This window comes from Pongo abelii, chromosome 15, assembly GCF_028885655.2.
Source record: "Pongo abelii isolate AG06213 chromosome 15, NHGRI_mPonAbe1-v2.0_pri, whole genome shotgun sequence".
Taxonomy (NCBI): Eukaryota; Metazoa; Chordata; class Mammalia; order Primates; family Hominidae; genus Pongo; species Pongo abelii.
The window spans coordinates 85,179,613-85,205,621 of record NC_072000.2 but is presented as its reverse complement, the minus strand read 5'-3'; the positions used below and the strand labels follow the sequence as shown (position 1 = coordinate 85,205,621).

At 38.8% G+C, this 26,009-nt stretch overlaps 1 protein-coding gene across 15 annotated transcripts in view; it reads left to right on the top strand.

Moving 5' to 3' along the window:
• CEP128 (centrosomal protein 128) overlaps positions 1-26,009 on the top strand; it is a 449,614-nt gene that overhangs the window by 2,824 nt on the left and 420,781 nt on the right. For 8 of the 15 annotated variants that reach the window (XM_063715660.1, XM_054530320.2, XM_063715663.1 and 5 more), the window contains exons 3-5: positions 19,199-19,345; positions 22,567-22,728; positions 24,718-24,804. In XM_063715660.1, the coding sequence (XP_063571730.1) occupies positions 22,582-22,728; positions 24,718-24,804 (234 nt within the window). In that variant the 5' untranslated portion in view covers positions 19,199-19,345; positions 22,567-22,581. The remainder of the gene's footprint in view (positions 1-19,198; positions 19,346-22,566; positions 22,729-24,717; positions 24,805-26,009) is intronic. The other 7 variants (XM_063715661.1, XM_063715658.1, XM_054530324.2 and 4 more) reach the window with 1 other exon arrangement.

Here is a 26,009-nt window from a genome sequence, read left to right as displayed (position 1 = left end):
TTACAACCTTAACAAAAGCAACAGTGATGTACCTGTTTCATTAAACAAGGAATTGAGAACCTGTTTTGTCTCAGACACTCTGTCAGACACCTTTTACAGGCATTATATAATTCCTTTACCATGCTTATCTTTTACAAAGGAGGCAGTTGAGTCTCAGGTTATTTGATTTGCTTGGGATTCTGGAGCTGAAAGAGTGATCATTGTTCCCAGGTCTTCTGACTCCAAATTTCAGTCCCACCCACTGCCAAGGGGCTTCATTGCTATTTATAAGTGCCCTCTAATAGAATTTGATTCACACTCAACATTTTTGGATTAAGTGGACCATATATGGCACATTGTGCAGTTATTCATCTCTTTCAATGTTCAAAAAGTTCTATTATCTTAGTTTTTTAAAAAAAAAAGTGGTCCTTATATTATTATTGAGGTAAGAGATCATTATAATTTGTGATTTCTATAAATAAATTCAACATGAATTATCATTGATAAGGGTGTAATGTTTAAAGTTTAAATTTACAACATAGATGTAAAAATTCTGGACCTTTTTTTGGATTTCATATTGTGCTCGATAGATAAAAGGCTCTGAAACATAGAGGGGAAACACACTGCGGACTTGCAGTACTATTACTGTGTGGCTGGGCACGGTGGCTCACGCCTGTAATCCCAGTACTTTAGGAGGCCGAGGTGGGCGGATCATGAGGTCAGGAGATCGAGACCATCCTGGCTAACATGGTGAAACCCTGTCTCTACTAAAAAATACAAAAAAATTAGCCAGGCATGGTGGCAAGCACCTGTAGTCCCAGCTACTTGGGAGGCTGAGGCAGGAGAATGGGATGAACCAGGAGGCGGAGCTTGCAATGAGCGGAGATCGCGCCACTGCACTCCAGCCTGGGCGACAGAGCAAGACTCTGTCTCAAAAAAAAAAAAAACAAAAAACTAACACTGTGTATAAGATCAGTGGTGTACAAAATTTATAGGATTAGGCCAGGTGCATTGACTCATGCCTGTAATCCCACACTTTGGAAGGCCAAGGCAGGAAGATCGCTTGAGCCCAGGAGTTTGAGAACACCTTGGGCAACATAGCAAGACCTCGTCTCTACAAAAAAATCAAAAAATTAGCCAGGCATGGTGGCATGTGCCTCTGGTCCCTGCTACTTGGGAGGCTGAGGTGGAATGATCACTTGAGCCCAGAAGGTCGAGGCTGCAGTGAGCTGTGATCACACTACTACACTCCAGCCTGGGTGACAGAGTCAGATGCTGTCTCAAAAAAAAAAAAAATTCTTAGGATTAAAGAATTTTAGAGCTGGATGGGGGACCTATTGGGATAATCTGGTCCAGAAATTTTGGAAATAATATAAAGATAATCTAGATTTACTAGATTATTAAAAACTATATTAGCATGTATATTATGGAATACACTATCCATGTAATGTCTCTGGGTTGATTCTGATATAAAGTAGTTTCAATACATTCATACTATTGTATGTTTTTCTTTTTTTTGTAAAATGTATTGTTATAGGTCAGCACTTACCATTCAACCTTGTCTCTTTTAACAGATAAATAGTATCCCAGTGATTAGATACATTTATTGTATTATTATCCAGTGGATTTATATTTTTTTCTTCTTCTTTTACAACTGTAAAAAAATTCATTGACTCTGTTGCCCAGGCTGGAGTGAATGAATGTGCTCATGGATGAAAGGATGAGCGAATTAAAATTTCTGAAGAATTTCTACAGTGAAATTCTTATGCATATGTCTATACATAAAATATATCTATATATCTATATAAATATCTTCTTTTATCTTCCTAGGTTAATAGTCATAGAAATAGATTTTCTGGGTCAATGTCTATGTATATTACAGATTGATTGACTGAGACAGGGTCTCACTCTGTCACCCAGGCTGAAGCGCAGTGGTGCGATCTTGGCTCACTGCAGCCTCTACCTCCCAGGCTTGAGAAATCCTCTCACATCAGCCTCCCGAGTAGTTAGGACTACAGGTGTGCACTACCACACCTGGCTAATTTTGTTTTATTTTTTTGTAGAGACAAGGTCTCACTGTGTTGCCCAGGCTCATCTCGAACACTTGGGCTCAAGCGATCCTCTTACCTTGGCCTCCCAAAATACTGTGATTACAGGCATGGGCCACTGCGCCTGGCCCGTATTATTTATTTTTACTTGCATTGCCAGGTTGTTCTCCAGAAAAGCTAATGTGTTTTTTTTTTTTTTTTTAAATTTTTAATTTTTGTGGGTACATAGTAGATATACATGCTAATGTAGTTTTTATAGTTAACACTCTTACAACAAGGTATATAACCTTGCTAACCCTGCGAGTGAGAGGTTTTGTCATCTGTATAAAACAGATAGACAAGAATATCATTTTATTATTATTTTAATTTGTAATTATTTAGTGAAATAACAAATAACATTTGTTAGGGTCATTTGATTTCTGTCAATTGTTTATATATCTTTTGAGTCTTTTACTACTGGACTGTTCTTTTTCTTGTGTTTTTGAAAGAGCTGATTAACCCTTTGGTTCCCATATAATGCAAATATTTTTGTGAGTTTTTCTTTTAGTTTTTAAAACTTGTTTCTGGTATCTTGTTATCACTAATTATGAATGACTCAGAGACTTATCAGGCCTTTATCAGATACGCACATCTCTCTGAAATTTCTATAATGCTGGAGCTTGGAGTATTTGGGAGATGGGAGTATTTGTGGTTACACGAATCCATTTAATTCATTCTGTTAAACATTTTCCCATCCCTCCCTCCCTCCTTCCCCCCCTTCCTTCCTTCCTGTCTTTCTCTCTTTGTTTCAAGGTGAAGTGTTGTTCTGTAACTCATGCTGGAGTGCAGTGGTGTGATCTTGGATCACTGCCGCCTCGACCTCCCAGGTTCAAGTGATCCTCCCATTTTGGCCTGTCAAAGTGCTGTGATTGCAGGCATGAGCCACTGTGCCTGGCCTCATAAACATTTAGAATCTACTCTGCGTACAGGGTTTGCTATGAAACAGGTGCTCGTGAATGGATGAATAAGTGCTTGTGAACGAATGTGCTCATGGATGAATGGATGAGCTTTAGTTCTCTGCTTCGCAGGCTCTGGTCCACTTGATTCTGCCTCCTGCTCTGAGGTGCTGGACCAGGGTGGACTCCTGATGAAATTAGAGCAAAAATACAGCCTGGAACTGAGCCTGCTAGGTTTTGGTTGTGGAATAGAGATGACTGTGTGTAAGAAAGCTTTCTAGTTTTTTGAGTTTGGGCAAGTTAACTTTTGGAAGTTGTTTCCTTACCTGTAATATTGGTTACAGCTATGTTTACTCTAGGGCTATTGTTGGGGTTACGTTAGTTAATACAAGTAAAGTGCTTAGAACAGAGCCTGGCAGAGAAAAGGGCCATTTAATTGTTGAGTGATTAGTATTATTGCTTATTTTGGCTTCTAGCATGATGACCACCACCACTACCATCATTATTGTATTCTTTAGAAACAATTAATTTCTGTTTCACTTAAGCTAGCTCATGTGTGTTCTGTTTTTTTTTTTGGCAGTGGGACTCATAGCCTTGAATACAACAATAAGTACTTTATTCTTTTTTTTTTTTTTGAGACAGAGTCTTACTGTGTCTTACTCCAGAAGGCTGGAGTGCAGTGGTGCAATCTCGGCTTACTGCAACCTCTGCATTCTGGGTTCAAATAATTCTCCTGCCTCAGCCTCTCAAATAGCAGGGATAACAGGTGCTCAGCACCACACCCAGCTATTTATTATAGTTTTAGTAGAGGCGGGGTTTCACCATGCTGGCCAGGCTGGTCTTGAACTCCTGACCTCAAGTGATCCACTCACCTTGGCCTCCCAAAGTGCTGGGATTATAGGCATGAGCCACTGTGCCCAGCCAGGCACTTTATTCTTATCAGCTTATTTTGCTTTTAGGGAAGAGTACCTTTACTCACTGGTATACCTGTTTTTTTTTTGTTTGTTTGTTTTTGTTTTTTGCTTTCTCGCCACTGCCATTTACATGTAACAAGTGTATTGATTAAAAAGTTGGATTTCGGAAATAGTCTTCTGCCTGGATTTGAATCCTGGCTCTGCCACTTAAGTTACTTTGTTTCTTTAAGCCTTAGTTCTGTTTTCTGTAAAATGGGGATGATAATAATAATGTTATGAGGATCAAATGAGAGAGTGTACATAAAGCCCTTAGTACAGAAATTAGTCCATAGAAAACTGTAAATCAATAGCTGTTATTATTTCAATAAAGTTGAACATTATTATGCCTTTATATAAATGTAAGCAAGTAATATACCAGTTATAGTCTCATAATTTTACAGAAAAGCAAATTAAAACAAATATTCTTTTTTGTCTTGGTTTATATATGTTTCCAGTTGTGGGGTCTTCTATTTATTTAGAAGGTTGCTTTAAGATTATGGTTTGAATCCAGGCTTTTCTAGCTGCTTAACTACTGGGAGCCTCAGTAGTTCTTCATTTGCAAAAAAGGGACTACTTTGTTCATTTAAGAAGTAAATATTGAATGTGCCAGACACTCAGACACTATTCTGGGGCCTGGGAATAGATGAACAAGAGGTAGTATATGCCCTCAGAGAGGTTAGAAATCCTGCCTTGTAAGATTGGCCTGAGGTTAAGCCAAGTTTTGCAGAGATACTTTACTGTATGCAAAGTATCTGTCATACCTAGGTGCTCGGTAAATGGTGGTTCTCGCGTTTGTACCTCTGATGTTCTGATTTCCAGCTATGTGCTCCAATCGTTAAATCCAGTATGTTTCTACTTTATCGATGTTTTAAAAAACATTTCCTATTGACCTTTAATTTTAAGGTCTGCTCAATAAACTTTTGCCAAAGGATGGTCTTTGAGTTCTTAGACAAGAAATCATTATCTTCTTCCTGATCCTTCAAATTGGCTGTACCATAGTTTGCTGAACCATCTGGTACTGCAAAGCAGTTTTAGGATAAAGGCCATTATTTGTGTAACTTATTAAGACAGGAGGCTTCAAAGCTGGGAATTAACTGCAGAGGGTGGGGGAAGTGTGTCACAGTGTTTGCAGGAAAGATGTGTAGCACATCCTCAGTTGGTGGTTGCATAGGACTCTCCACAGTAAGTGACTTGCTTGCATGGATCCTAATGGTAGGTAGGGCTTGTCTGAAGTCTGCCATCTTATTTCTTGTATATTGGACCTCCCTGGCATCAGAGTCTCAAATATTTTGCAATCTAAGGCTTATTTCCCACACATAAATATTCCTTTCTAGCTACTAATCTCTTTCTTCACATAGGCAGACTTCCTAAAAGAATGATTTATACACAGTGCTTCTGCTTTTTCACCTCCTGTTTGCTCCACAGCCTGGCATCGTCCTCACCTAAGCCATTTTACTGAGACTGCTTTTGATACAGTCACTAGCACTTCCAAAGGATACTTTCTATTCCTTTTCCTACTTGACGTATTTGTTGCGTTTGTCCCTCAGAGTTCACTCAGCATTTGCCCCTAAACAGATGAGACAGATGTCCCACAGTAATTTTAACAGGGAAAGTTTAACATACAGCAGAGGTTGATAAGCCATATCCCATGGGCTAAATTTAGCCTACCACAGGTCAAATCAAGCTACCCCATTCATTTATAATTGTCTGTGCTTTTGTGCTACAGCTGGCAGAGGCTCATAGTTGTGGCAGAGAAAAAAATTTGCTGACTCCTGATATAATTAAGTATAAGGGGATTATCTGTAAAAGGACAGAGTTGACTCGAAAGAATCCCCTGGGCTGAGAGACAGTGCCCAAAGGAGATATAAACTTGGAAGGGGCTCTCTGCAAGGCTGGGATTCAGACCTTGTTGGAGAAGGTGTGGCTATAGCCCCCTGAATGGTGCAGAGACTTATTGAGTTACTGGGGCCATAGCTGATCCATAGTTGCTGGGCAAGGAGGGGACACTGTTCCTAATTAAAGGCGGAGTGACGCTGGAAGGCAGGGAACCACACCACGAATGATGGGCAGGAAACACCTCTCCAGGATGCTGGTAGGGTGAAGCTGGGGGATTGACTGTGAGGGTGTCTGTCAGATTCAGTAAGAATCTGAGTAGGGGGTGGGGCTACTGAAACTTGATGGGAAGCTGCCCAATGTGGGTACTGCTGGAACTTGATGGAGTTGAGTACCACTGGATATCCCTCACACAGGATGCTGAAATGAAAATGCAACAAATGGAAAACATGGAACCAGAAAGAGAAGCCCCTTCCTTCTGCAGTGTCCTTTTAAAAAATCATTATTATTTTTATTTGGTTTCAATAGCTTTAGGGCAGGGGTCCCCAACCTTTTTGGCACCAGAGGCACTTTTCATGGAGGACAATTTTTTCACAGACTGGGAGGCAGAGAGAAGGATGGTTTTGGGATAATTTAAGTGCATTACATTTATTGTGCACTTTATTTCTGTTATTACACTGTAATATATAAAGAAATAATTATGCAACTCACCATAGAGTCAGTGGGAGCCCTGAGCTTTTTTTTTCCTGCAACTAGACAGTCCCATCTTGGGGTGATGGGAGACAGTGACACCCAAAGTGTGTTGCTTACGTCCATTCTACTGTGTAGTCTCATTTTTGTTGCTGTCACTGCAGAAAACCCTGCTTCACAAAGATAAGATGTTGGAAATGGAAGCAGGCTTTTTGGTGCACAAGGCAATCTCAGGATATTTTGCCTTGACTTAAATCCAGAACATATAGAGGTTTGAAGTTGTCTCAGACATACTTTTAAGGCCAGAGTCATTTGCAATCTCAGGAAGTTGATCCTCTTCTAGCATGGACAAAGTTGATTCACCTGGTTTATTTACAAGTGGGTTGCGGAACCATTTCTTCCCAATTTGGGGATCTTTGGTGGTTGAGAAGTATGTTGGTCCATTCTCATGCTGCTATGAAAAAATACCCGAGACTGGGTAATTTATAAAGGAAAGAGGTTTAATTGACCCATAGTTCCGCATGGCTGCGGAGGCCTCTGGAAACCTACAATCATGGTGGAAGGGAAGCAAACACGTCCTTCTTCACATGGCATCAGGAGAGAGAAGTACCAGGCGAAGGAGGAAAAGCCCCTTATAAAACCATCAGATCTTGTGAGAACTCACTACTATCATGAGAACAGCATGGGGGTAACTGCCCCCATGAGTCAATTACCTCCCACCAGTCTCTCCCACGACACATGGGGATTACGAGAACTACAATTCAAGATGATATTTGGGTGGGGACACAGCTAGACCATATTAGGAAGTAATACTCAAACTCTTTTGAAAGCTGAGATAGATGATCATACACCAGCTGGGAGAAAGAAGGCCCTGGCTCAGTCTCTTTCAAAATCTCTGCTAATATTTGAAACATGTCAAAAATCCCAATGTTCACTGGTTGCCCCCATAATTCTAGTTTGGCTTTGAATGCATCCACTTTATCTGCTGACTTGAACACAGTTGTCGTTTTCCCATGAAGTGACAGGTTGAGTTTGTGGAGCAGGTTGAATTTGAATATGTCACACAAGTAAACAAATTTTACAACCCATTCCGTGTCACTGAAATGTGCTGCCAGTAGTGACTGTATTTCTAAAAGAGCTCTCTGGAGCGGCTGTTGTAACTCAAAATCGCTGGCCAGTGATCTACCTTTAGAAAGCCATCTCACTTCTGTGTATAAGAGATGACGTGTGTACTCCGCATCTCCTCACAGAGCTGCAAGAACAGACATGAGTTAAGGGCATGTACTTTAATGTGGCTGATAATTTTAATCACATCCTGCAAAACGTTGTTAAGTTCAGGTGACATTGTTCAGCTACCCAGCATTTCTTCATGGATGACACAGTGCATAGACTCATATTCAGAAGCACGCTCTTTGACTTGAGTAGTGAAACCAGCAAGCCGTTCAGTCATGGCAGCTGCTTCATCTGTGCATATACCGACACAAAATGACCAATGCGGTTTTCCTGATAGGTAATCATTCAAAGACTTTAATAGTTCTGCAGCTGTGGTGTTGGTTGGCAACAAAAGTACACATATCGTATCCCTTTGCACATCCTCCTGAAAAATATATCGCATAAAAACAAGCATTCTTGCCTTATTGTCAACATTGATAGGCTCATCAACCTGGATTGCATACCACGATGACTCATTAATCCTCTTTAACAATTGTACCTCACTATCCTCTGTTATTTCATCAATTCATCTAGTTATAGTGCTAGCCAAAAGAGGAACACATGCCACCTTTTGAACTGCAACCTCTCTTAAAAGTTCATGACAAACGTCCTTAGCAGCAGGCAGGTCAACTCTTCACCAATAGTAAAGGACTTCTTAGCTTTAGCAATGTGGTTAGCCACTAAGAATGATGCTCGCAGTGCAGATGCATTTGATGAAGTGGTGGCCTTCAATAATTGCTTCTGTTCTTTGTGTTCATGTTTTTTTCTTTTGAAAAACTCCAGAGACTTGTCTTTTAATGCAGTGTGCATGGTCTCCACGTGGTGAAGCAGTTTGAAGGTTTCGTGGCTTTATTGCATAGCTGGTCATCACATATACAGAGCAGGCTTGGAGAAGGTGAATCACCTGTTGCAATGAACTCTTAATTTAAGGAGGACTCTTGATAATTTTTTTAAATGTAGTTTTCTTTTTGTTGGCACTTTTAGCACCTTCTGCTGTCCCATCATTGGATCTTTCCCCCTTTTCAAAGAAGCTCTCCAGTGACATTTGTTTTTTACTCATTTTGGCTAGGGCTGGCTTGTGGGCTTACAAAAACAGTGACTGAGACAAGTGCATAGTACAGGAAAGAGGTATGGACAGAAGTGGTAAATAAAATAATGGGCGGGCCGTGTGCGGACTAAAGTATCGGATCCTGACTTAAAGCCTGCCTCCAGATGCAGCTTGTCACTTGCCAGTCACTGATAGGGTTTTGATATGAGTCTGCAAGCAGTAGATTTACTATGGTCTCTGGGCAGTCAAACCTCTCTGCTAATGTTAATTTGTATTTGTAGCCGCTCTCTAGCACTAGAATCACCACCTCAGCTCCACCTCAGGTCATCAGACATTAGATTCTCATAAGGAACACACAACCTAGATCCCTCGCATGTACAGTTCACAGTAGAGCTTGTACTCCTAGGACAATCTAATGCCACCGCTGATCTGACAGAAAGTGGAGCTCAGGTGGTAATGCAAGTGAAGGGGGGCGGCTGTAAATACAGATGAAGCTTTGCTCACCCACCCACTGCTCACCTGCTGCTGTGCATCCTGGTTCCTAACAGGCCATGGACTGGTAGTGGTCCTTGGCTCATGGCTGGAGACCCCTGCTTTAGGGTGTAAGTGGTTTTTGGTTACATGGATGAATCGTATAGTGGTGAAGTCTGGGATTTTAGGCACCTGTCACCTGAGTAGTGTACATTGTACCCAATAGGTAGTTTTTCATCCCTCAACCCCGTCTCACACTGCCCCCTTCCAAGTCTCCAGCGTCCACTGTACCACTCTGTATGTCTTTGTGTACTCATAGCTTAGCTGCCACTTATAAGTGAGAACATGAAATATTTGGCTTTTGATTTCTGAGTTACTTAGAATAATAGCCTCCAGTTCTAACCAAGTTGCTGCAAAATGCATTATTTTGTTCTTCTTTATGGCTGAATAGTATTCCATGGTATACATATATACCACATTTTCCTTATGCACTCATCAGTTGATGGGCACTTACGTTGATTCCATATCGTTGCAATTGTGAATTGTGCTATGATAAACATAGATGTGCAGATGTCTTTTTGACATAGTGACTTATTTTCCTTTGGGTAGATACCCTGTAGTGGGATTCCTGATTCAAATGATAGATCTACTTTTAGTTCTTTGAGAAATCTCCATACTATTTTCCATAGAGGTTGTACTGATTTACATTTCCATCAGTAGCGTATAAGCATTCTCATTTCATTACATCCATACCAGTATCTATTGTTGTTTGACATTTTAATAATGGCCATTCTGCTGGGATAAGGTGGTGTCTTATTGTGGGTTTCATTTGGATTTCTCTGATTAGTGATGTTGATCTTTTTTTTCATGTTTGTTGGCCATTTGTATATCTTCTTTTGAGAAATGTCTATTTATGTCATTTTCCCACTTTTTAATAGGATTACTTTTTTTTTTTTCTGATATGTTTGAGTTCCTTGTAGATTCTGGATATTAGCCCTTTGTTGGATGCATAATTTGCAAGTATTTTCTCCCATCCTGTAGGTTGTTTGCTCTGATGATTATTTCTTTTGCTGTGCAGAAACTTTTTAGTTTAATTAGGTCTCATTTATTTTTGTCTTTTTTTTTTGCATTTGCATTTGTCTTAGTCATAAATTTGTTGCCTAGGCCAGTGCCCAGAAGAGTCTTTCCTAGGTTTTCTTCTTAAATTTTTTATAGGTTTAGGTCTTAGATTTAAGTCTTGAATCCATCTTGAGTTAATGATGTATATGGAGAGTGACAAGGATCTACCTTCTTTCTCAGGAACACATGTGATTCTTAGGTTTGGCCATTTTACATAATTCCATATTTCTTGGAGATTTTCTTCATATCTATTCATTCTTCTTTCTTTATTTTTGTCTGATTGGGTTACTTAGAAAGCCTTGTTTTCGAGCTCTGAAATTCTTTTTTCTTCTTGGTCTAGTCTACTATTAAGATTTTTCGCTGCATTTTGTAGTTCCCTAAATGTGTCTTTCACTTCTAAAAGTTCTGGTTTGTTTTCCTTTACAATGTCTGTCTCTTTAGAACATTTTTCATTCATGTCCTGAATTGTTTCATTAATTTCTTTGTGTTGGTTTTCACCTTTCCTTTTTATCTCCTTGAATAATTTAATAATCAACCTTTTGAATTTTTTATCTGGTATTTCAAAAATTTCATCTTGGTTTGGATTCATTGCTGGAGAGTTAGTGTGATCTTTTGGGAGTGTTATAGAACTCTGTTTTTTCATATTGCCAGAATTATTTTTCTGGTTTCCTTCTTATTTGGGTAGACTGTTTCTTCTAATTATTTTTGAATTTGTTTTTGATTGGACACGGATTTTTAAAAACTTTCTTCTCCCCGCTGCCCCGCCTTGAGGATGTGACTTTAATGTTTATAGTTGATTGTCACCTAGTTTTGGCTTTGCATACTTTCAATGGCAAGGACTCTGTGTGAGTTTCCTGGTTATGGAAAATCTTTGTGTGATGGCTTTCTCTGATGCTGGTTGTAGTAGTGATGTGCTGGGTTTATGAGCAGGTTTACTCTCTCCTGTGGGGCTGGAATGGTAGAAATCTTATGAAGCTTATCTCATTCCCCAGTGGTATGCACTTAAAATTTTATTTTCCTGTTGTTTTATTTACTGGGTTGAACAGTTCAGGCTTCAGGCCAGTAGGAGGTACCCATGGTGAAAAACAGCTACAACTAAAGCAGTTGGGTAAATGCAGTATCCCAGTGGTGGACAGAGGTCACAGCCTCGACAGAGATGGCTGGGGAAGCTCTCTGTGAAACGCGCTGAGGTCTTTTTGTGGGCAAGGGAGGGAGCGATCCACCTCCCAGTCACACTCTGCTCGAAGTGCTCTGGCTATTCAGATCAGACAGGCACCTCTTTTCATGCATGTAGAGGGGGATTGTGACTCTAGCTCTCTTGCAAGCCTGAACCTGGAGGACATTCCTCTTGTGGGGATTCAGCCACCCTGAAGTGTTATGGAAAGGCTGTCTACAGATGCACCCATGCCATGCTTCTGTGGGAGGAGCCCCAGCTGTGTCTGCAGTGCTGAGTGAGGGGGAGAAAAAGACCCCTTTTCCAAGATCCTTCATGAGCACCAGGGCTGCCTGACAATTAGGTAGAGCCACATACTTTTCCTACTGAGCCCAGCACTGCACCTGTGCCTCTGCTGAAAGAAACTTCCTACAAGTGGAAGGTTCAGGGACTCAGAGCCTACAGTCGGGTTTCTTTTGTCCGACAGGGTGTCCACCCTCTTAATGTGGTACATTCCCACTTACCCTAGGAGTAGCAGTTTCTGAGGGCCAGACCACTGCGAATCTTGCTGCTGCTCTGGGTCTAGCCACCTAGTGGGGCTGCCGCACTCTAGGCTGGTGCTGGAGAATGTCTAAAAGGGATCCACTGCTGTGAACTGTCCTCCAGTTTCCCAAAGGTGAGTACTAGCATGGCTCTGATGGGGGTGAGAGGAGAGTGACATAGACTCTGTGAGATTTCCTTGGTTATAAATAGCCTTAGTATGTTGACTTTCTCAAATGCCAGCTGTAGTAGTAATGTACTGGGCCTGTGGACAGACTCAAGGCCTCCTGGTTAACCAGGGTGATGCAGGCAATGGTGGTAGCTGAGGTCATGCAAAAAGTTTTCTCCTTCCCGAGCACAATGATGTGCCTGCAGATATTGTAATGGGCTGTGCTGGTTTGCTTCCAGCCTGGAGGTGGTGCTTGCAAAAGAGCACCAGTTGCAGTATAGGTGGTGAGATTTGTGCTTGCCTTATGTTACCCAGGGGAGGTACTCTAGTGTCTCAGGCAATGGGTTGGGCCATGGAGCATGCAAAAGTCTCTGTCTGTTGTGTTAGGCTACCAGAGTAGGTGGATGGGCAAAGCTAGTTGGGGCTGGGTCAGGCAAGTCCACACTCTGGCTCTCCACATTCGAGTGCAAACAGTGGCTCCAATGGGGATTACAGGGCAGTTCCCTGGTCACAGGGGTAATGTTCCAGGGAGGAGCCCAGCTACGTCTGCTGCACAGAAGAATCCACAAGGGGAAGGGTGGGGTAGCAGGTGGCAGTAAGCCCCACTCAGCTCCCATGAACTTGGCAAGGCAGGTCTCATACCCACAGTGTTGTGCTAGCAGTAGCTAGCTGGGTTCCAGGCAGCCCTCAAAACTGTCCCAAGCCGTAAGTGTTCCCAACTGACACAAAAACCAGCTTTTAGGTCATGCCGCTCCTGGTCAGCCCGTGAAGTAGAGGCACCCAGGTCCTGTGCCTGCGGCTATAGCACACTTTCTGCCCACCCCTCAGTTCTGACCAAGGGCATTTGTCCCCACTAAAGATTATGTCACATGTCTCAGTTGGGAGCTTCTCTCAACCTGTGACCACTGCCTCAGTTAACCAGCAGACTTCAGGTGAGGTCCCCTGTGAGGTAGGATCAGGAATGTCTTCCCTCTGTCCCTGCTTGGGTCTGGGAGCAAACACGGTTCGATGCTGCTCCTTTTCGTAAAACCTCACTGCTCACTAAGTCAGCACCAGCGCTAGGTAGGGTTAAGGTGTTCCCCTGTGGCCTGGATTGCTCGGCTCCCCAGTGGGAGAGTGTGTCATGGAGGCAGTCTCTCCTCCCCACTCATGCTCTGGCAACTCCAGTTTTCCTCCTGGTTTATCGTGTAGACTACTACCCACTGCTTCTTTCAAAGGGTTTGTGGTTTCTTTCAATGTTTTTAAGTTCCTGTGTTGCTTCTTGGAAGAAAGTTCATAGCATGACTTTCTACACACTATTTTGTTTATCCCAGTGGGAGAGGCATGCCAATAATGCCTCCATTCCACCAACTTGGAGAAAAAAAAAAAACAAAACCCTTCCAACACTTTCTATGACAAAGTTTAACATCATGCTAGCTACAAAGGAGAAATATTTAAAGGCCTCAGCTCTGTTTGCAAAGAGCAGACAGTGAAGGATGGATTTGGAGTTGAAAGGCAATTCATTGATTACTGGGAAATTGTAACAGTTTTTTTCTCACTTTTTTGAAACTCTTCTTTTCATAACTTCGGTTGTACAATTTCCCCTAGTTTTCCACCTACTTCTCATGTTTCTTCTCAATCTCATTGGCCACCTCCTCTGTCTGCCTTTTGTATGTTGGAGTTCTTGCGGGGTTTTCTTTGGTTCTACTTCTTTTCTCACTGTGCATTTTTTTCTTGGTGGTCTTATCCACCCCTATACTTATGACTATCAAATATTTCCTTAGATTCACATATCCAGTTGTGTATTAGACATCTTTAGTTTGATATTTCCTCCCATGAAACACAAATTGGTCCTCTCTTTCTAATTGAAGCTTAGACAAGTTCAATTTAGAACATATGTTCTCCTAAAAGCTCTTTCTTTTCATTGATTTCTTTGCTCAGTTTAATAGTTCAGGACCCATCCAGCTACCAAAACCAGAAACTTGTGATTCATCTTTTACTCTTTTACCTTGCCCTCAGAGTTAATTCATCCCTGTTACACTTCATCTCCACTGGCATTGTCTTAGGTGCTCACCATTCATTACCTAATAGATTGCAACAGCCTCCCAGCTGTTCTGCTGTTAATGTGCTTATTACCATGTCACTCCCCACTCAGGATTCTTCAGTTTTTTTTTAGTTATAGTAGTGGCTTTCAAATGTTTTTATTTTCTTTTGAAAATAGTAGAATCATTAAAAAAACCACATGAAACCATAGAATGAAAATCAGATGAGGGCAGAACTTCCCTGGTAGAAGGATGCAAGAGCTCAGCTTATTTGGATCCTGTCTACTTTTCTCTAGACGGGTTTTAATTGAATCCTATTTCCTTCTCTCATCCACCTGTCAAACTTATGTGCATCCTTCAAGATGAGTGGAAAAATCCTAACCTGGCTCCCCAAGGATTTTGTTGTATTACTTAGCTCACTGTTTATAATACACTTAAACGTCCTTCTCTCCCATCAAGACTATGACTTATTTACTTTCATCTTTCATTTCTAATGTAGTGACAACTCATTAAATGATGAAAAATCAATTTAAGTATCTGATTCTGTTTCTTAATGTATTATGTTCACTAACATAACAGAACTGACAGGTGGACTGGACAGTTGATTTTGATCTTTTATGAATTTACCAAAAGACTTTGAGGAGATGAAGTTACAGAAGAGCACTGATGTAAAGAAGACAGGTACAATTGTTAATAGTTTCTACATGGTAATGTCTCCTGGCTTATTAACTTTTTCACTTGAAGGATGAGGCAAAGCTCTCAAGTCCTACAGCTATTGAAACTCTATTAGTCCATTTTCACACTGCTATAAAGATATGACATGAGATTGGGTAATTTATAAACAAAGAGGTAATTTATAAACAAACAGTTCCGCATGACTGGGGAGACCTCAGGAAACTTACAATCATGGTGGAAGGTGAAGGGGAAGCAAGCTTGGACCTTCTCATATGGTGGCAGGAGAGAGAAGAGTGGGGAGCGAAGAGGGAAGAGCCCCTTATAAAACCATCAGATCTTGTGAGAACTCACTGTCATGAGAACAGCATGGAGGAAACTGCCTCCATGATCCTGTCACCTCCCATCAGGTCTCTCACTAAATGCATGGGGATTATGGGGATTACAATTTAAGATGAGGTTTGCGTGGGGACACAAAGCCTAACCATATCAGAAACAGTGAGAAATACATAAAATTTGAACTTTTTTAATGATTAAGTGTAAAATACACTCCCAATTTTCCCTTACCCCCCTAAATATCAACACAATTGAGCATCTTCTTTGAGGATGATTACCTTGGACAGGGACAGCTGAGGCACTTGGCAGCCACAGAAGCAATCACCTATTTAACATGCACTAGTCAGTCTTGGTGAAGTATCACCCCTGATGCTGGGTGCTTATCTTTTATGGAACAGCTTGCAAATCCTAATTGTTTTAAACTGGCTCAGAGGAAAAGAGGTTTGAGAATCAATAAATTACAGCTCTCATACATACAAATGTGCATCATTATAATGAAGACAGTCTGATGGCTCTTTAGGTCAAATAACAAAAGAGGTGGACTTGAGTTTGTAAAGGCTCATTGCCAATCCTCTTATTACAAAGGTTGAATTCAGTTTTACTCTCTCTAGTTGCAGTATTCAAGTTTGCATATGGGCATTTGTTGTAGATGGATAGATCCTCAGTGGGAGTGAATTGATGAGGATTCGTTATTTGCTCTGGTGGCTGTATTTCTTCTTTATAAGGTTCATTAAGACAGAAGCAACAATATTTATGCCTTTAAATACTGATTTGTTGGGAGCAGCTAAATAAGCTATTCTAATAGTTGTAATATCAGACCCAGAGCTTGCTCTAAGATTCCAGAGACTTTCTCTGAAGGTCACCCATCTTAGTCTTCTCTAGAGATTTGGAAAAAGCTCACGTCTGAAAAGCAGACAGCACAAATATTGTTGCTTTCTTGTTAATAAGAAATTTTCTTGCACCAGCAGGTGGTAGTAAGCTGCAGAAGAGTGTTTACTGCTTTTTCTCCAATTGAAAGAAATACCTTTCTCAGCTTTAACCAGAATTTAGATATTTTTGTTTCTTTAAATTGTTATTTAAGAGTTTGGTCATTCTTCAAATTTAGCAGTTCTTCCTTTTCTTTCATCAGTGTGTCATGCTGAAATTTCTTATGATAATGAGGGTAAATTTCTTATCTAATTTCACTTTTTTCTTTTAAATCTTTAAAGACAATAATGAAGATTTTCCTTGAGCATACATAAATGTTTTTCTTCTACTACTCTTAATAATTCTTCTTTGCACTTCAAATTATAATAGTGATTAAATGTAACTTGTGAACCATTTTTAATTTGTTCTTCAAAGTAGAATTTGATGCATAAGGGATGTTGGTACACACTAATATATTTTTATATCCTCCAATTTTTATGCTCATTCTAGTAGTTTAGAATGTTTCTTTAAGTGAGTCATCTTTGAATCTAGTAACTGCACTTCAGTAAAACTACAAAGTGAAAATAATATACAATTAAAATAAATTTTCTTTTAGTTCATAAACCATGATAAATGTTTCCTTTGGTCAGTGAATACTCTTCCATATGAAATAGTAGACATTGGCACTGTGATCCCATTTCTTCAGCTCATCAGTTGGTGAGAACTAGTGGCATGGTCCTACCTAGGTAGATGCCAGGGGACTAGGAAATAAGGTCAAGAAGTTGCCAGGGAGAAAAAGGACACAGTTACCAAGAAAATGGAAGTTCTGAATATAGAGCTTTTATTTAATCAAATTTTCCAGGTCGACAGCTTGTTAATCTGCTGTCAGCCTATTAACCGGCTATCTCTGAAGAGGTCTTTAAATTTGTTTTTGTTTCTTTTAAGCACACATTATAGTTTTCTTTCTGATTATACTTCATTTGCATTAATGTATATTAATGCAAATCATTGTAGAAAATTCATGAAATGTAGGAATTTTATTTTATTATTTTATTTTATTTTTTGAGATGGAGTCTCGCTTTGTCGCCCCAGCTGGAGTGCAGTGGCATGATCTTGGCTCACTGCAACCTCCGCCTCCCGGGTTCAAGTGATTCTCCTGTCTCAGCCTCCTGAGTGGCTGGGATTACAGGTGCACGCCGCCATGCCCAGCTAATTTTTGTATTTTAGTAGAGACAGGGTTTCACCGTGTTGTCCAGGCTGGACTCGAACTCCTGAGCTCAGGCAGTCTGCCTGCCTTGGCCTCCCAAAGTGCTAAGATAACAGGCATGAGCCACAGCACCCGGCTAGACTGTTTTTGAAAAAACAAATCAGCTATAAACTCTGGATAGTAAATCTATTTTTGTTCTGTTTCTCCCCACTACCCGTTTATCTCTGCCCTTCCCCACACCTCTAAATTTATGTATTGGTTATCTTAGCTCATTTTCTGTTGTTTATAAGAGAATAACTGAAACTGGGTAATTTATAAAGAAAAGGATTTTATTTCTTTCAGTTATGGAGGCTGAGAAGTCCAAGGTTGAGGGGCTGTATCTAGTGAGAAGCTTCTTACTGGTGAGGACTGTCTGCAGAGTCCTGAGGCAGCACAGGGTATCACCTGGTGAGGGGGCCAAGCATACTTATTTGGTCTCTCTTCTTCTTATAAAACCACCAGTGCCCACTAATCCATTACTCCATGAATAGATTAATCCATTCATAAGGGAGGAGCCTTCATGGCCCAATCACCTTTTAAAGGTCCCACCTCTCAATACTGCCTCACTGGGGATTACATTTCAATGTGAATTTTGGAGGGGACATTCAAACCATAGAACTGGTAATTTATATACACATACAGATAACATTTATTATGAAATTGGAATTCGTGCTTTTATCCCGTGCTTTGTCATTAAATGTTCTTCAGAAACAAATTTTTTAATGTCTGTGTTCATTGTATAGATGTACCATAGTTTAACCATTCTTGTATTTTGAAATTTGAGTTGTTTTTATTTTGCCTCTATTACAGTAAATATTCTTGTATATAAATTTTTGAATTTATTCTAAATGATTTTATTAGGAGAAATTTTTGGAAGTGTAATTACCCGGGCAAAGGTATAAGCTCTTCTTGGTACTTATTACCTGCTGACATCCAGACGAGTTATTCAAATTTACATGTTCCCACTAGGAAAGTGTAGGAGTGCTCCTTCCCCTACAACCTCACTAACCACAGACATTACCATTGAAAAGAAAACAATTACATAGTCTAGAAAAGCATCTTATTGTTTAAATTATATTTCTTAGATTATTAGGTTAAATGTTTTTTCATGGCCTCGAACATTTGTTTCCTTATGTGACCACTCTCAATATGTTTTTATTAACATGGAATGAAATAATAGGTAAACCTTAATTGAGGAAAATATTTTCAGAGGCCTTGTCAGTTTTCATTAATGCCAATGATATTACTATTTACCATTCTTTTATAAAATTAATTTTTAATTATGGTATAAAATAATCCATTGTTAATGACAAAAAAAGAGTGTATAATTGACGCTTATTGCTTTGTACGTTTCTTTTTGAGTCAGTTATATTAAGGGGCTCTCAGAATTTTCATGGCCCTCCATGCATTTTACTGTAGGTTCTGTTTATGTGGTGTGAGCCTCTTGCCAACTTCAGCGGCCACTCCATTCTCATCTGTTTTTCCCTCCATCAGTCCTGTGTCTGGGGTGTAGTGGTGCTGGCTGATGATAGATTGGAGATTCTTGGTAAGGATGGATTTCTGCCACCATAGCTGCCTTCTGTGTTGTGGCACAAAGGGTTAGGTGCTCTGTTAGTTAGCTATGGGAATCATGTTTGACCTTGTGTTGTCAGTAATAGTGGAAGAAAATGCCAGATTTTTATCAACAATGAAAATAATCTAGCTTCTATTTTTTATTATAATGAGATTTTAAAATCTTACTTAGTTTAACATTTATGAAACTTATGTAATTAAAGTCCTTAGATAGTTGCTGAATGTTTCATATGCTTAAAAAAAGCCATGCAAATTTCTCAGATATATCTCATCTAAAATCTTGATGTCTCTGCAGGAGTTCCATCAGATGCAGGAGTTTGAACATCTTTTATTGCTCACAGTAACTTAACTTTATAGCTGAAGTCTTTGTGTGTGTGTACTAGTGAAACTCATGCCCGAACGTGTGATTCTGTCTTAGTAAAAGTATGTAATCCTAGTGGCGGTAAGTGAGAGATCATTCTTTTTTCTTGTATTATATGACGATTGGAGATAATTTAGTTTATGTCATTCTTAATTTTATTTAATACCAGTAAGATTTTCTGCTTTAGAGTTAAGTTCAGATGCCCCCATATCTTTACTTATTAATATTTATCAATTCAGTGCAGTGTGTGTTTTACAAAAAAAGACTTTGAGGTACCCATGCCTGTGGGAATAGTATAAAAACATAGCCTGGAGAGTTATACATGAAATCATGTTAGTGATTATCCCTGGGAAAATGGGGCAGGAGTAGTACTGGGTGAAGGAGGGGTGGTTGGAAGGTACTAAGACTTTATTTACAGTGTTCTAAATATTTTACTAAAAACTTTCGAAGGTACATATGTCAGAATGATAATATTTATTAGTTCTTGGTGGTAGATACGTGCCTGTTTATTTTATTAGTCTGTACTATTTTGTATCTTAAATATCATCCCCAAATTTCAGTTATAATTATTTTTAGTCATGTTGAAACTCAAATTGTCTACGTATTAGAAGTGTCTGACATGCCATTTATATCTGGTGAAGTTGTCTTCAGATAACTGATTATTATTAAAATTTTGATACTCTTAGAAATATCAAGTTATCTCAAAGACAGTTATTTTGTTCCTTGTTCTCATTAACAACTATTATAGTAAGCACATTGTCTTTTTCAATAATCACTTTTTATTCTGCCTGATTTCTTAACTTCAGTGATTTCTTAACTTCGATCAAGTTTCCAGAATTATGACTTGTTAAAATGAAAATTATTATGCTTTAAGCTATAGAATTTTGATATGAAAGAGACAGATGCCAGGCATAATTATTATTTTCTCTTATATAAGAGATAAAAGGAATAAGGAAACAAAAATCCCTTAATCTGGGACCAGTGGATTGATTTGTTTCAGGGCTTTTTATTAAATGCATTAGTACAGATATGTCACTTAGTTTTTTTCCTGGTGCCTAGTTAAGATTTTGTATTATTACTTGATATTTCCCTTTTTTCTTGATATTTTTATGCTGACATGAAATGAGAGGGAGTTGAGGAGATTATACACACATGTAGGCTCTGGCCTGCACCTGCTGTCTTTAGTACTTTTTGTTAATTTTAAGATTGTTAACTCGGGATAAACGGATAGCAGAACACAGTGGGAAGAACATAGTGTTGAGGACAGAGAAAGCCAGCTGAATCTTGGGTTTGCATTCTACTTATAATTACTGTATGGAGTTGGATATTATTTAATGTCTTTTAGTAGTAGCATCCTCTATGAATTAGGGGTTAATAGTGTTCACTTTAATAAGTTGTTACGAGAATTAAATTGGGTTGTCTTATGTAAGCATCTGCATAGTACTTGGCAGAATAGCAGGCTCTTAGAAAATGTTGATTTTTTCCTGCTTTCACTAATGGAAAACGCTTGATGGGAAGTACTGTAACTTAGAGTAAAAGATGTTATGTTACGTGGCATAGATTTATGAGATGAATACAAGTGATTTCCTAAATTTAAAAGGTGAATGTTATATGTAAGATGTTATATGTAAGATGTCTTGTCTTCTAAAGAAAATACTTTCTTCCTTTGGACTTAAGCAATTGTGAGCCAGGAAAAGCAAAGCCAAACAATTGCTTCAGTCTTAATTTCTTGTTCATGTTTCCTTATGGTGGGAGGGAGTGACATCATGGGTACTATACCTTTGTACTTATACATAGGAGAAGACAGGCAAGAACCAGAGAAGATAGGTGCAGAAGGAAGTTAAGAGCCCTGGGCAGAGGTGAAGCATGGGTGTTCAACAGCATGTTCTCTAACCCTGTCTTAGCTAGTGTGAAGAAGTTGGCTATTTCATTGATTCTTTTTTTGATAGCAGTAACAGACTGTATTTCATTTTAAAAAACCTAACCTTATGGCAAGAGTTCTTGCTTGTTTATTTATTTGTTTAGTTATGTTTCATCCAATATTTTAAAAACACAGTTGCTTTCATTAAATGCTTTAGGACATGTATACATTTAGCACATTCTTTTTATTGTCTCCTTCAATGTATGATCAGCGTACTTCCAGATGCATTCAGAATAAAGATCCTGGAAGTCTAAGATACTCTGTCATTCAAGAAATGTTTTCTTGGGAGGCTGAGGCAGGACAATTGCTTGAACCTGGGAGGTGGAGGTTGCAGTGAGCCAAGCCGAGATCATGCCACTGCACTCCAGCCTGGGTGACAGAGTGAGACTCTGTCTCAAAAAACAAAAGAAAACAAAACAAAAAAGAAATGTTTTTATCACACTATATTTAATCAGCCAGCAAAATGGCCATATAGATTTTAGGAAGATTCTAGCAATTAATGTTAAAATAATGTTAACCCACCATTAAGTAGAAAATGAAATTATTGGGATACTCAATACACTTTCACTTTTTATCAGTTGAGTTTCTCTGATGCTTCTTTATTCTGAACTTACTTAGTTTCTTCAACTTCTATTAAAAGGTTTCCTGAAACTTTTGAGATTCCTTTGCCTGAAATAATTTTTTTAATGCATTACATAGAAAACTGAGGTAAGGATGGAAGAAAAGCATGTTTAGATAATTATCTACTGATGCATATACTCAGGATGTCCGGCTTTCTATTTTGGTGGAGATGTTGAAGATTCCACCTTCTCATGTATCTGTTATTGTAGAATTTGTACCTGTATTACAGCATTTGTTTAATTCTACCTTACTTTAAGTCAAGGTACATGAGAGTTGTCAATGTACACTGAATGAGACCGTCTTATTGTAGGTCATGCTGTGTCTTTACCTGTGTTCTTACAGTAGAATGGACATTAGATGAATATTAAGATACTTGCTGGTCCTAACTTTAGAGAATATCTGTGTTTTTCTCATCTACCTTACGATGGTGTTGGTAGGATTAAGTGAGGTACTAAATGTGGCAATACTTTTAAAATTTGGAAGCATTGCATGAATCTAAGGGATTATTATCACTGGAGTTGTAAACATGACCAAAATCATATCTGAGGAATCGCTCCCTTAAAGCAGAGAAAACGAAGGAGGGAGAATTACATGGGGAAGTGACTTCTTGTGCTTTTAAGCTATGTATGTAGAAATTACAGTGTGCAAAATTACTAATGTATTAAACATAGAAAAGAGATCAAAAGCAAACAGTTGTATTAGTCTTTTATTTCCATGCTTTTTACTGTTTTATTAACTTTGACCTATATTTATTTAAAAGGATTTGTGTACATCAATGGCAGAATCATCCAGCGAATCAGATCACTTCCGCTGTTATGACCGATTGAGTCCATGGGCTGCCAGATCAACTCACAGGGGAACTCGAAGTCTTCCTACGGTAGAAGTTACCGAGAAGGTCAACACTATAACAAGTACTTTACAGGTTAGTTTAACAATGGTTGCATTTAATAGAATTTAAATAGTTTGAGTTGCTTAATAGTTTCAGTCAGTGGATTAATTTTCTTGCTGCTGTAACAAATTACTGCAAAGCTAATGTCCTAAAACAACACAAATTTATTATCTTAAAGTTTTGTATGTTAGAAGTCAACACTGGTCTTACTGGGTCTCAAAGTGTTGGTAGGGATGTGTTCCTCTCTGGAGGCTCTAAGGGAAAAATCTATTGCCTTGCCTTCTCTGGTTTCTAGAGGCTGCCCACATTTCTTATCTTGTGGCTGCCTTCCCTCATCTTCAAAGCCAGCAGGGAAGGGTCAAGCCATTCTTACATCTTATGATTCTACTTCTCCCGCCTCCCTTTTCCTCTTTTACGGATGTTTATGATTTCATTGGGTCCACCCAATAATCCAGGAGAATCTCTCCATCTAAAAGTCTTCAATGTAATCACATTTGCCAAATCCCTTTTGCCATGTAAGGTATACATACACAGGTTGCAGGGATTAGGACTTGGATATCTTTGAGGGCCATTATTCTGCCTATGACGGTCAGTAAAGATATTTGAAATATGTGATAGGTGGTGGAGAGTGTTTCAGGATAAAGCAATATTTCCAAATAAAATATCATGAGAGTGAAACCAGTAGAAATGATTGTAGTTTAGCTTCTCATGGGCATGTGCCTTTAGAGAAATTGCTCATGTTTTGGTGAGGTAGATTATTTGTGGGTGAAAATAAAGAGATGCCATTTTGATTTAGAGGCTAATTTTTGCAAGTATTTGGAGGTTTGAGTTGAGGCATTTTGCTTCCTTTTCTTAGAAAGGGCTTTAGAAAGGAGGTGGGGGAAAGGTAACACAGCTATAGGGGAAAAAAGAAAACTCAGGAATAGAATGTATTTCCTACCCATTAATCCCTTACCTTTACCTTAGCCTGGCTAAGAATGGATTTTGGCTTTTAATTGCTTTGGATTAGTATGCTTAGATGAGAAGAGGGTAATTTCTGGTGGCGAAGCCATGCGTTGATTTGAAAACCAGAGGACCTATCCTTTTTAAACTCATTTAAAGTAACATAATGGGCTGGGCATGGTGGCTCATACCTGTAATCCTAGCACTTTGGGAGGCTGAGGTGGGAGGATCACTTGAGCCAGGAGTTTGAGACTAGCCTAGGCAACATACTTAGACTCTGTCTATACACAAATTAGGAAAAAAAAAAAAAAATTTAGCTGGGCATAGTGGTGTAGAATTCCTTGAGCCCAGGAAGCTGAGGCTGCAGTGAGCCATAATCATGCCACTTCGCTCCAGCCTGGGTGGCAGAGCAAGACCCTTTCTCATCAATAAGTAAGTAAGTAAAGTAAGTAAAATGTAAGTAAGTAAAGTAAGATAACAATGGAATTTTATAGTATGAATTCTTGTGCTTTCCCAACAATGAGACATGTTAATAAGTATATATTTTTGAAAGAAATACCTTAATTAATCTCCCAGGTGAAATCTAGAATATTTAGATGAGAACCATTTCTTTTGTGATTAAAATTAAATTTGTTGTTTTTCTTCTCACCAAGTTCTGAGGTAAAAGAATAGTCAAAATCACATTGATCTTAATGATTTTCTTCTCTTGTACACAGTCTACTAGATTTGCTTTTTCAGAATTCCTTTTCTATAAACAGTGTGTGAATTGGTTGAGGGGCACAAATTGAAAATTATGATTCTGAGAATTTATGGTTTTGTTGCTGACTTACTAGGGAATCTTGAATACGGATTTACATTATGTGCGTCAGATTTTACACAAGTAAATTGCAGTTGGATTTGAGTTTCTCTCAGTGGTGTTAAGATTTACTTAATATGTATGAAGTACATTGATATTCAACTTAGCCATGATAAAAGTTGTACATTTTACAAACTGTTGACTTAGTTGATTGACATACTACTAAGATTGATTAGGAAAAAAAGTATTTGGAATAATTAATTCAGTCCATTTTCTTTCTCAAGGATACCAGTCGGAACCTGCGACAAGTGGACCAGATGCTTGGACGATACCGAGAATACAGTAATGGACAGGCGGGTGCGATAGAACATGTGAGAAACTACATTTGTTTACATTTTCTCCTACCCATCTTTTTGGGAATGAAGTATTTTGGGGAATGGGGCTGTGAGCTAAAGGAAATAACCATTGTGAAGCGCTTTAGATTTTAAACTAATTTATTATTTTATAGTTTAAATTTAGGTTAGCTTGTCAGATGGATTGCTAACTAGCTTATATAAATTAGATTCTATTGAATTTGAAGGCTTTACATCAGAGAGAGTAGAATTCAAGACATGAATTTAATGGAGACTTGGTAAACTTGGGCCATGGAGAGACCCCTCATGTAGAGTTAAGACTTTTAAGGATGGTTTATTTTAAAGTAATACGTGTTCATGGTTAAAACAAAAAACGAGAAACTCCTCTCTCAAAGCCCCTTTTTAATTTTTTAAAATTTCAATTGCTGTAGTGGAACAAGTGGTTTTTTGGTTTCATGGATGAATTGTATAGTGATGAAGTCTGGAATTTTAGTGCACCTGTCATCCGAATAGTGTACAATATACCCAATAGATAGTTTTTCATCTTTTACCCCGCTGCCAACCTCCTCCCTTCTGAGTCTCCAATGTCCATTATACCACTCTGTATACCTTTGAGTCCCTTCTGAGTCTCCAGTGTCCGTTATACCACTGTACACCTTTATGTACGCATAGCTTAGCTCTCATTTATAAGCAAGAACAAGTGGTATTTGGTTTTTCATTCCTTAGTTACTTCACTTAGGATAATGGCCTCCAATTCTATCCAACCTCCGTTTGAGCCCCACTCAAAAGAGGTAACAATTTTGAGAGCTTCTTGTTTCCAAACATTTTCTATGTATTTAGAAGCATATGTGTGATTTGCTTTAAAAATGGAATCATATTAAATATAATGTTATACAACGTTTTAAAATTTAATAATGTATATCATTTTCCATATAACTTTGTGTAGCATTACTTCATTGTTTTGAACAGTTATACCCTATTCCATAGTATGAATGTATTTAGTTTTTCTTTTTATTATAAACATTATTGCAGTGACCATTACTGTACACACACATATATATGTTTTTGTAATCCTGTAAGATTGCTGGAAGTAGAATTGCAGGGTTAAAGGATATGTGCACTTAAAAATTTGCTGGATATTTCAAAATTGCCCTTTCAAGGATGTTCCAGTTTATACTTACTTTACATGGAGATGTAAGAAAGAAATGTACTCCAGAGTTCTG